This window comes from Chionomys nivalis, chromosome 18, assembly GCF_950005125.1.
Source record: "Chionomys nivalis chromosome 18, mChiNiv1.1, whole genome shotgun sequence".
Taxonomy (NCBI): domain Eukaryota; kingdom Metazoa; phylum Chordata; class Mammalia; order Rodentia; family Cricetidae; genus Chionomys; species Chionomys nivalis.
In genome coordinates, this window is record NC_080103.1 from 47,441,247 (window position 1) to 47,454,425 (window position 13,179).

Genomic DNA, 13,179 nt, shown 5'->3' on the forward strand with positions numbered 1-13,179 from the left:
CCCTTTCAGCATCGGCAAACCGGTTGCTCCACCCTCCGGGAAACACAGCTCCACACAGAGGCCACTCTATACATGTGTCTTTGGTGATGAAGGTGCTTCTAATTTCAATTGACTCAGTGGAGATTAATTTTTCTGTTTATAGGAGGCTGAGGAAAAACAGGAAGCTTCAACAGGTTCTGTCTTCTTTAGTTTAGCGTCCTACCTTTGGTGCTTTGATTCTAATGATTATGAGGAATGAGTAACCCTCAGCTGGACTTTAGATGAATGTCCAATAAATGACAAAGAAGCATCCTCCCACAGAGGAAGTCCAGTCCGCGGTGGCAGCACATCTGTAGCCACTGTGGAGGGGGCTGAGACAGGAAGATGTTGGGCTTGAAGCCAGCCTGGGCTACCTTAGATAGACAACCCATCTCATCCTCCCCAACCAAATTCGAGATTTCATACTTCCACAGTATAAATGTATTTTCTCAACCCATAAATTTTTTAAGTATAATCTTTATTATGTGATTAATATCCTCAAAAGAAGGGAAAACACTAGTGTTGTTAAAAAAAAAAAGGGGGGGGGGTCTTTCATACTTGAAGAGGCCGGCAGTCAATGAGCTAAATCACTCAGAGAGGTGTCAGTTCTGTGAACCACAGACTCTGCCGTTGTGAACTGTATGCTTATGAAGGATTTTTTTCTGCCCCTCTTACAACATATATTACTATTTAATTTCACCAAGTACAAAGGAAACTATATTTTCCTGAGTCAATAATAGACATACCTATATTGTTTTTAAAGACATGTCAAGATATTTATGAATTCTACTAGGGAAGAAAATTGCCAAACACTGAATTTTTAGTGTCTAAAGGCATGTTCAAATTTCTGTTTAAGCTTTTTTATTAGAAAAACTACCAAACATATTAACATCATTTTTCAAATCAAAAAGCAGTTTTTTTTTCATGTTCCAGGTGTAGGTAGCATCCATTAAAAACTAGATACAAAAGCAAAAGTTATAAATATTCCATTAGTGGAATTATAAAAATGAATCATGAGGATAAAACCATGATGATCACTAAATACTCACATGAAAAGCAAAAACTTGCATTTCGTGGCATATTATATTCAGATTAAAATGATGCCTTTATGTAGGGATATATCAAAATTTTCATGTATTTATGCATATAATACCATATCAGGACAAGAAGAAAAGAGGTAAACTCATGTCCCTAAGCTCTGGTACCACAGATGCAGTTTAAAATGAGGTCACAGCATGGCTTCCGGTGGGTACATCAAAGCTGTGCCTACTGGGATTAATACTCACTCTGAACACTGTAAACCTCATATTAGTTACAACTATTTAATAATTCTTTCTAAAAAAATTCTTCACAAACAGATGACTTACAAAATGACATTATTTAAAACAACAGAGGACAGTATGTATTAATTGGTTTTCAACAAGCAGAGTGGGAAATCTGTATTTAAGTTGAGACTTCAGCTTTAACAGGTAAAATGAAAGTGGTAAAAAGAGTCAAAACACAAACTCCTTTTCCTAGGGCTTTAGAAAGCGACTTCCCTGCATCACCAAAATCTTAATAGTCAGGAGAAGTCAAGCTAATAGCCATCAGACATTTTCACTCTGGCACAAGAAAGCAACCTGGCATCCAAGCCTCAAAAACAGCAAGAGTGAAGAACATACGTGGTTTCATATTGGCTCCCCCCACCCCCCAAATCATCAATTTTTGTCATTAGCAGAACTCTCACCAGGTCAGTCCTACCCTCACATCTGTGAAACTGCAAACACTTGCTCAAAAACTTCTTACTTCACGTCTTTGCTAACGTGGAGACTAATCAAGCATGGACAAACACCTAGTTTATTCTCTGATATGTTTATTAACAGTAAAAATTTACTCAACTTGTGTTTCTCACTATGTTAATGACCAGGAATTTCAGGGTGTAACGAAACAGTTACTGAAATATTTAATACTATTTAAACCTGGTACAATCCTAATCAGGAACTGACCAAATGTGCAATGCCCTAGTCTCTCCCTTCACATTAAAATTTATCTGCCGCATAACAGCTGGCCTGAGAAACAGCTCCCTAAACCCATTCCACATCCACGCTGCGTGCTGCTGTGAAAGGGGAAAATCCACTGCAGATACACTGAGGGTTTGTTTTAATTCTGGTTATACCTTAAAATAACAGGGGTGGAGGAGAGAGGGAGGGAGAGAGAGAGAGAGAGAGAGAGAGAGAGAGAGAGAGAGAGAGAGAGAGAGAGAGAGAACAATAGCTTCCATTCCAAGAAACAAGAATATTGGTCATAGAAGAACAGGAGAGTATGCATACCTCCTGGACATGGGGCAGTTTTAAGCTTTTTATATAAGTATGTAGAGACTCACAGGAAGATACCAGAGATACAGACACACATGCAGACATGCACGTATGTACACACTCACACAAATGAAAAATAATCATTCCTATCCCAAGAATGCCCCCAAACCACAAGCATGTTCTTGTTGAATACTTCTTTCTGTGTCCCAGGGGATATAACATTTCTATCAGGAAATCAACACTGGTAAAAATCTAAGGATTCTACATTCAGACTTTATTACATTTAATGTAGTGTGTACACACACAGATCTATGTCATTTATCTCTGTATAGGTTTGTGTGATAAAATTATTACAAAGTTTTCACTACTTTTTTTTTTTTTTTGGATTTTTGAGACAGGGTTTCTCCGTAGCTTTTTGGTTCCTGTCCTGGAACTAGCTCTTGTAGACCAGGCTGGCCTCGAACTCACAGACATCCGCCTGCCTCTGCCTCCCGAGTGCTGGGATTAAAGGTTCACTACTCATTTTTAATGCAAATTAGATTTTTAGCAAACAGGCAATGGATGTAATACACAAAGACAAACTTGTTTTTTTCTGCCTAGAGACTTCAATCTGGACATATCACACAAAGTACCTTAGTTTAAAGCTAAACCAGTAGAAAACAAGTCAAAATTTATTCAAAGTTTTAAGTTCCATAATTGAGGTAACCACCAAAACTCAACATATCTGGGTTGTATTTCTCAAATAAAACTGATCACACTAAGCACACAGTATTACTTTCTGGACTCTGTCAAAGGTGACACAGAGTCATTAGATGGAGCACATGAGCAGACTCTGCAGAACCATCATCAAGGAACCAGACTTTAACAGCAGCCAGCATTTTTACGTGTGCTTACTAAGTGCACATGGGATTAACCTAGTAACTCCCTGCTAGCGATTTGACTCAAGGGTCTGTTTCAGAATTATAAAATTCCTCTTTAGGGTAAGAATCATATGAGCCAAATTTTTGTTCCCTGTGGCTGCCAAGAGGCTCATGTTTAATTAATGCTCACATATCAAGTATATTCCTGCTTTCTACAGGGTTTTCCTTTGCCTTTCTTTGTAAGCGTCCTGTCATTTATATCTTTATTGTAAATATACAGTATATGTCAATGTATATACTATATTAGGTTGCATTATTGCTTAGCAATAATTATAAACTATTACGCAAAGCAAATAAATACTGTTATAAGATATGTTCTAATTCAAATATAAACCTTATTTGGAGATGGAAGGTGAGACAGTGCCTCCCTGTGTAGTCCTGGCTGTCCTGGAACTTGCTCTATAAACCAGGCTGGCCTTGAACTCACAGATCTTCTTGCCTCTGCCTCACAAGTACTGAGCGCAAAAGTTATGTCCCACTACACCTAACTATAAATCCTATTTAATTCATGAAACAAGTGAAATCAGATATATTAAATGGCAATTTAGTAAATGACACAGCTGAAATTATATATCTATTTACTTTATCTGCCTTCTAGGGGCATATTAAACTTTTGTATACTTATGTATTGTTTTTAAATAATTCTCCTTACCTAGAATGCACTATTGGACCTATTTAAAAACAGTGGGACTCATGCTCTCTCTCATCGTCACTGTGGGAAATACTCACTACATACTAAGTATGTTCTCTAATCAGCCTCAAGGTGTCTGCTTTTGCTCATGTTATTTTTCTCTATCATATTTACAGCGTGGCTCTTTTACATCCATGTTTTCTAGAGCTTAAAAGAACTATAAGATAGCATCTACTGAAATCCACACAGGACATCTTTATGAAGTATGTCATGTAAAAAAACAGTCCTAATAAAAATCTGTTTCACTGCAAAAGTTATCCATTCTTCTATAAATGACATACTTTGATAGTAAGTTGACTTTTAAGATAAGACAGACTGATTAAAGTTGAATCTTTTTTGTATGCTACTAGCTGATAGTTCTATTCTAAAAGTAAACACTGAAGAAGAAGAAAAGGCAACAAAACTCTCTAACAGTGTAACCAAATTGCGGGGACTAGTGCTGACTAGTCTCCAATCAGCATATGATGGTACCTGCTCAATGGGTTTCCGGAGCAAGTGAGATGGGAAGAAAGTGCTTCCTCAGAGTCTGCCTTTACAGAGAGATTGAGACATGGGACCCTCTTGTAGAAAGGGAACTGTATAAAAATGTATCTTACAGACATGAAAGAATTGTCTGGGTTTGAATAATGCTATCTTTAAAGCACTGTGCCCTCCTCTATTACTTTTAACTTTGTAACAGCAAGTAGCTGCCAGCTGAGGTAAGTGTTACAAGAGCAGGATGTGTTTGGCTTGATATTTAGTTAAGCCAGCAAAAATCCTGAATTCTTTATCTAGAGTAAGGGTCTGCAGGGGGTGAGAAGGTGTATTGGGAAGCATAAAAAGAACAATGGGGGCTTTCATAATGGTCACGATATATTCCTTAAAGTAAAAAATAGAAGCCAATAATAAAACTGTTCATGTAACCCTGGTAAAAAAAAATACTATTTAAATATAAATAAAAATGGCTTGAGCTACTCAGGGCCACTTGAGTACAATCCACTTGGTGGTCAGAAGTTTTCCTTCTACCAGCTCCCATTTCCTGCCTCAAGACCCAGAACCTGAGCCTGAGGCTGGATCCCAGCAACAAATAATCTAATTGATCGCGGACATAAATATTTCCAAGGGCCAGCATAAATAACTCTATTTGACAGAGCTGGTGTAAATATTGATTACCTGTATAATTTCAAAGCATTTCTACCCTATATTCATCTAACCAACTTTCAGTATAAAACATTTCTACCTATTATTATTTCTCTGCATTTGCAGTTAAAATGTGATTATTTGCTCCTTATATAAAAATATAACAGTGGGGCAAGGGAGATGGTTGGTAAGCAAGAGGACCTGATTGCCAATTCCCAAGGCCAACTGAAAAAGCTGGGCATGGCTGCAGGTGCCTGTGACTCTGGCACTGTGTGATGGAGACAGCTGGATGCTGGCAGCTCACTGCCTAACAAGCCTGGTCCAAACAGCAAGATTTTGGTTCAGGAAGAAAACAAGTCTCAAGGTAATCAGGTCCCTGTAGAGAAAAACACCTAAAGTCTACTTCTGCACATTTATATGTATGCTACATGCCCCTATCTACACATCAATCAGTCATGTAACACATTAAGAATCATTAACATACAAATGGGTACATGTGTGTATTTGACTAATTTTTTGGTATACTTGAAGTTGATTAAATAAGCAGTATTTATTTCACTTTGCAAACACTGCCTTTGGCAAGCCTGAATACTAATTCATTTTGGCTATTTCATTCATTCAGGAAGTAGGACTATAATTTTCTGTGTTAGTGTGGCCATACATCATGTAAGACTCAAATATGCTTAACATTCTAATAATAGGATTATATAATAGCAAGTACTGTTTTATTACCATAAATAGCATATTTAATTTTAAATTTTGATTAATGTGTTAATCTTGCTCTTTATATAAAAGGATATGTATTTAATTTTATGTAATCAATTTCTGCTAGCCCTTAGTCATATCTTTTAACTAGCATATCAAATGCTACTTCCTGAACTCAAGCAATAATATCAACAAACAGCAACTCAAGTCTCTAATAACCAATGTATCCCTGGGAATGACAAATGCAGATGAGACATTACTGTGGACCTTGAGAGCTGTAGGAACACACAATCACATCAGAAATTTTAAATATTTGTAGTTCTATACAAATGCAAAGAAGCAATGGAAATAAGGAATGCTACAAAAAAAAAATCCAAGTAAGGCAATCATTCTTTTAGATTTTAAATATCGGCCTTGAAGGGGCTGTGCACACAGGACATGCATTTCTGAAATATACTACTTTTCTGTTTAAAACAACATTCCTGAGCAGGTTCTAAAACACACACAGCTTTGCTGATCTCCTTCTAAACTGAAATATAATTTTCCTGTCTTCTTTAAAAAAATGTTAAACTTCCCAAAAATGGTAACTCTGGCACAAATTTTAAAATGTTGCTTGCATCAAAAGTCTATTTGGATGCTTTGAAAGAGGAATCCATAAGGAAATGCCTTGGAGGCTATATGGAAGGAACAAACTCAACAATTTTAAGTGAGGAATGTTCCCAATTGGTGTTTTTTTTTTTCCCACCTCCACATACAAAAGGGAGATGGATTCAGAAGGTTCATCAGCAACACAGCTCTTCATCCGTTTGTTAGACATGTCAGCTGTTTCCTGGTGTGGGGTTACATAAGGACGTTTCCTTCCATTTAGTGAGAGCACCTGTAATGGGAACTGACAAGGCTGGGACTAAATCTGAAGCCTGACCTACTTCTTTGTTAGAGTTCCATGAATTTTATGGTTATTTCTTTCAAATAAACTGTTAGCTAAGGTATGTTAACAAATGTCTATCACATGTGTGCACGCACACACATCTCTCAGTTTTTCTCCAACAGTGAGTTGCTTACAGTAACCTCTGTAAATGCTGGTTTCCCATCTACTGCACACCTACTACCGCCCTGAATACTAAAAACATATTCATCTGAAGCACCTAATACAACTCACCTAATTGGTCTGACAGGTTAAATTTGGTAACTTTAAAATATGCTGTACTTTTAAAAAGCATGTCTCTGAAATTTACTAATATGTAATATTTTCTGTTCTCTCTCAAAAAAAGGATCATTTTCTTGGTAAAGGGGGAATGATTGGTTAAGTAAAATAGAAGCCATTATAATCTTTTTCGGGTAACCCTTTCAGGTTTCTTAAAATTCTAATTATCACAAATTAAAAAAATAATCACTGCATTTCAAATAAATTCACAAGTAATTAAATAGTATTGAATTATACTCTCATAACTTAGAATTTAAGTATAAACTCTAGTTTTTCTAGAATAATTCTGGAGGAAGCACTAAGAAGCTGACATAAATTTAATTTAAAATAAAAGAATTAGAAAGTAGTCCTAAAAGGTAGGGGAACACAGTACAACAATACATTGTCACATGATTTACAGCACTAAATCACTTATGTTTATTTTGGAAGACTGCCACCTTCATTTTCCTTAGCCAATACTGAGCAGTCACGATATTCAGTTATCGATTTAAGTATAATTTCCACTAAAGTCCTCAAAGGATGAAGTAGTTACAAATGTTTCTACATAAATGAAAAACATTAATGTCACAGGCTGAAGCATGCCAGTAAAACTACTGTCCATTACACAAGACAAAGGAACAGACTGTATATACTATCACAGTGAACTCCAGACTACAGCCTTATTATGACATTTTCCACCCCGACTTCAAGGTTCTTTAGAATACATAGGAAATAAATGACTGTGTGTGCATAGAAACCATAGCAGAGCCAGGCGAGGGATGCCAGAGCGTCTTCTACTCCGTCATTACAAAGTGGAACTCCAGGACAAAAGAGTCACGATAGGAAATAACTCCCATGTTTTTATGGGGAAAAAATATTCAAGAATAATTAAGCTGAATAATTTCAAAATACCTTTGGAAGCTTTAAATTCTTCAGCACACACACAAGAGCAGGAATGCAAACCCTGATACACATCCCTCTGCACGTGCAGAGACATCCTGTAGCTGCCACTGTGTGCAGCTTGTCTTCCTAAGTATGGATGAAATAATTTCTATTTAAATGAATAATTTTTGAGAGCTGAGATCACAATCTATGGTGCCAAATAAAAACCACACACACGTGCACACACACACGTGCATACACACACACACACACAAACATGCATACACACACACGATGCAAAATTACAAACATGAAGAACTAGCGTTTTGTGAATGAAGCTAATACCTTAAGATAAAGAGAATAAAAACAGAGCAGAACACACGTAATTTCATATGCATCATCAAGGATTGGAAAATGGAAGCTAAATTTGACTTTAAGATGTCCTGGACATCATCACACACAATAAAGAGCAATGAACGCGAATAACGGGGCTAATGCTACAGAACAATGACAGCTAATAACTAGGGTTTCTTTCTGTTCTGCAATAAATGTGTATATACTCTCACTCTATCTGCTTCATAGATATAAATCACATTTTATAGCACTCTGTTATATATTTTAAAAAGCCAGATATTTAGTGTTCACAGTAAAATACAACTAACTCACTTGAGGAATGGACTCAACAGGGAAAATGTGGCAAAATTACGCCAGCTGTAGAAATATAACTGAATTTTTAGGTGGTATAAATTGGAATAAGTATTTGGTTTTCTGTTTCAGAAAATAAAAATCTATGGAAAACTGAAATATGCCTAGTTAATTTCAATACACTGAAAATCTCTGGTTTTGTCTATTGAGGTAAGTGCTAGCTGTACAGACCAGGTTGGCCTTGAACTCATGAACCTCCTGCCTCTGTCGCCACATCCAGCTTTAAACTCAGAGGATTCCTGCGTATGTGAGACAAGAAGTAGAAACTGCGGTTGCTTGCAATAACTCGGCACACTGATTCTTGCTTACTCTGTCTAGATCCGTGTTCCAGGAGGTGGTAAGGATGGCGATGACGTAACAAACTGGAATGGAGCCAATGCAGTGGGCCAATCTAGCTTTTGAGATGATGGTTTTTATGAATGGTTTTATTGAATGGCGATTCATTAAACTTTATTTGGACAGACTTAGAAATTAAAAACTTTTTTAAGTATTTTCATTTTAGATAATACTTCGTAAGGCCTAATTTAAAGATGTGTAAATGGATTTTTGCTAAACTTAAATGTCTCAGTTTTAGTAATGTATTTTACTTCCTATAATGTCATAGTTAAGAATATGATGACCCAACTTTCTATCAGTTCTGCAATATAAGCAGAGCCAAAGATTACTGGCCCATCTAGAAAAGTCAGTCCTAACAATTGAAACTAATCTGAAAATCATAATTATTAAAAAAAATGACAGGCGTATTCCCACGGTCTTAACACTTACGGCTATCGTAGCATATGTTTCCTAGAGCTCTGCCCGTCTGAAGCAGCACTTCCTGGTCTTTGCTATTTAACAGCTGCACCAGTGGTGAAATCAATCCGGCATCTACACATGGGATTCGCATAAATTCTGAAAAGGAGAGACACACTTAATTAGACTGTGAAAGATATGTATTTTACATACATCATCTCCCATAATAAAATAAACAAATACTATCGAAATATTCAAAGCAAACTATTTGAAAAGCACATTTCTGTTCAAAAGCACAACGCTACAATACCATTATACACCTGATGAGAGAAACAAATAAGTGCACAAAAATGAACAGTATTGTATTATCCATTGCTGGTAGTCTCCGCCACAAACCAATAGTATCTTTAATTAACTTTTATCACAGCTAAAACTGTCACTGTCTTCTGAGAATGATTACGTGGTGGTGGGTGTGCTCTTCCAGAGAACGTGGTGGTGAAAGGAGAGATAGGCTATAAACCAAGATACCAAATAGTCCGATTATTACTCTAGGCACTCTGAAAGTTCAAAGTTAAAAACAAATGATCCAATCAATCACTTATAAGGTTTTCAATTGTTAAGACCTAGAGGAATCCTGAATTCCTCATCTCCATTCTTATTCTTTATTAACACCCATTTTACGGGTCACTCATCTCTGCTCTTTTTACATGCACACATTCACAGGTCTAGCCAGCAAAAATTGTGCTTTCTTGTCATTCAAATCTGTTTTTTCCCTCATCTTTATAGCTTATCGTTCTGTTTAATGACTCTCAGTGACAGCAGTACAGTAAAGAAAGGCAGTTGATGAAAATTCTCCAAAAGCCGGTATTCGCGTTAACCTTTCAGACTCACTCACTATCAGAATGTGCTGATGAACAAAGAGCTGGTTCTTCACGGTAAAACATCTTACTAACAAATGGCCAACATTTCACTCCCACTTTCAAGAGGGTCCATTCCGCAGTTTCTTTTGGTTCCAAAGAGCCCATGTGTATCCTCATGAACAATCTTTCTCTTTTTCTTAATTGAAAAATTCTCAAAACATTACCCTTTTTGATAGCTGTGACAGAGGCACACCCTCCGCCTGAAGGGTTTCATGCCTACTGCATCTCTCCCTGCAATTTAAACTCCCGCGGGTGAGATTACTGTTCTACTTCAAAAGCTAACCTCTAAACTTTTCATCAACAGTTTTAATAATGCAGAATATATCCTAAGAAAAAGGAGTTAAGTTATAGATACCCATGAACTAGGGAGACAACATCGTCCACTTTCTCATGGGCTTCCTTTCACATTGATGCTTATTTCAGAAATATCTATAGATTTCAACCAATTAAAGGTGTCCACTTCTTTTTCACCGAGCTATACCTAGCTTACAACAGCTGAGATAATTTCATTGAATACTGTTTAAATATGAAACTTAAAATAGTAAAATATGGATTTTTATTTAAAAAATGGTACCTGTCGTTATACTGCAGTTCTGTTAACGCCTTCAAAGAACACAGACATCAAGGAATTATGATTTCCTTTGCTCTTGTATGGTAACTGTATACCTGATAACAATTTCTCAAAACTTGGACTTTATAATCAATATGTATTTGTAAATGAGGAAAAATAAGCAGTTTCAGAAAATGTTAAATGTTCTGGGTGCTTTTATTTGGAAGCACACAGCTAGAACAAAGCTGCTATAGATGCTAATTTTCAGTTATGATGAAGACAACTTGCCAGCCTCTGAAGAAAGTAAACTCCTAAAAATCTTTTTGATTGAAGATGGGTAGCACTCCTTAACTAATTTTAAATAACCAACCTGTCCCTCCTTCCTTCCTTCTCTCCCTTCGTGTGTTTGTGTGCACGTAAGCACATGCATGCACACACATGTGCAAATATGTAACTCCAGAACTTTGCCAAGAATGTTTTCAATACTGTTGTATATTATATTGGGGAAGCCCTGGAAGGGCTGGGATGGCCATCTAGGTTCAAAGAGGTCCCCACCATACACGAAGCTATGTCAATACCACATGAACCTGTACCCGAACGTGCCAGGTTGGACTCTAAAGCACATTCAGCCTGTATATCAGTGGTAGTGAAGAACCTACTTTGTCAGATCTGCTGAACAGAGCAATGTGATGAAATAAGACAAGGTCAGGCTCTTGTCAGTTTGAACTCCAGAAAACGGGGACATGGAGCATTGTAGGGGGAAGGAACAAGGATTCTACGACTGAGGACAAGTGGTGGAAGTCACAGAAAGCAGAAACTGCAAAAGCTTGTCATATGCCTGAATGTCTATAAACACAGATTTTATTTTTATTATATGTAGATTTCCAAACAGGAATTCAATTCGGAGACACTGATTTAGCTCAGTGTTAATACAATTCAAAAATGAGGTGGATTCTCACCTCTTTGCACCTCTGAATCAGCAAAAATCTTCATAATTTCTTATTTTTTTTTTTACTTTTTCTTTGCCAAACTTATTGGAATTATTCCAAATTATTATTTGAAATAATGTATATATCATACAACACAATGTAAGCACATAATAGTGCTAAGGTTGAGAAGTACTAGTATAGATAATTGCCAATACTAGTTTTTATTATTTACTGCATGTGTATGCATGTTCATACGTGCACAGGAACAAGTGTACACAGAGTGTTCACACATGTGCACAGGCCGGAGTTGACATTGGGTGTCTTCTGAACAGCTTTACAGGTGTTTTTCTTACACTGGGTCTCACAGAACCTGGATTTCACTGGTTCTGGCTAGTCTAGTTAGCTAGGATGCTCTGGGAATCCCATCTCTGCCCCTGGAATGCTGGGATTGCTGGCAACTAACACATTAGCCTAGTTTTCAGACAGGTTCCAGGGGCCTGGACTCTGATGCTCACACTTGTGCAGCCTATACTTCACATGGTGAGCAATCTACCCAGGCACAAGTCCAACTTTAAAGGAAGGAAATACTCATAGATTATCTCTGCCTTGCTTATTTCTCCATTGCCTCACATCAGCTTTAAGTCTATCATATACTGGAATAATTTATTTAAAAGGTCTAAATGTCTAGTACTATAATTATAACTATACTCCACATCAAGCTTGAATGTCTCATTGAATTTTGAACACGGTTGAGTCTATCAATATTCACATTCTTTTATATGCAAATAAAATTTAAGCACATTTAAGCTGAATCTGAACCTGGGTTATATGCTAATAGTTCTTCCGTGTAGTTACATAATCTGCATAGCCATGAAAAACCACCTCTAACCTCATTTTTCTACGGTTCATATGATAATCTTTTCTTATTGTCAAGTTTCTATTAAGAAATATAAACTCAATGAATATGCTGTTGTGTTCTAAAGCAATGTTAAAAAAGACTTTGAGTAAAAGTCTACTCCATTTTCTCAGCCACTCATTAAAAAAACAATGAGGTTATTGAGCAATAAACATGCAAATATGCCCATTATTCTCACTAGTAGAGGAATACACCTTTCATTAGCCTGACTGAGAGTGTGAACGCTCAGCATTCTGCTCTGTCCTTAGGACTCAGCCAGCAGCCTCCACGGCACCTTAGAGGAAACCTCTGCTAGCAGAACTGCCATGAGTATACAGAATGCATGCTATAAGAAAAAAGAGGACTTATGAGCAAAATGAAGCCTGTCTTCTGAATTCTCAAAATCTACACTGGGACTCTGATGAGATTAAAAATAAATTACTTATCTTAAAAACCCAAGCTGCTTTGTATAAAAAAGGTTGATTTAAGTTAACAAACAGCATCTTGGGAGGCTCCCTTTTCAAGCCAGGTCAGTATCTTAGATGATGGCATAAATCATAGAGAACCAGTTTTTGGTAAACAATCAATATGATTTACCAATACAGATGCTCACTGACACTTGAAAGGCATTTTGAT

The 13,179-nt window shown here is 36.8% G+C and overlaps 1 protein-coding gene across 4 annotated transcripts in view; it reads right to left on the bottom strand.

The window, feature by feature from the left end:
- Rap1gds1 (Rap1 GTPase-GDP dissociation stimulator 1) overlaps positions 1 to 13,179 on the bottom strand; it is a 123,404-nt gene that overhangs the window by 52,383 nt on the left and 57,842 nt on the right. For all 4 annotated transcript variants that reach the window (XM_057793531.1, XM_057793530.1, XM_057793529.1 and 1 more), the window contains exon 4: positions 9,283 to 9,408. In XM_057793531.1, the coding sequence (XP_057649514.1) occupies positions 9,283 to 9,408 (126 nt within the window). The remainder of the gene's footprint in view (positions 1 to 9,282; positions 9,409 to 13,179) is intronic.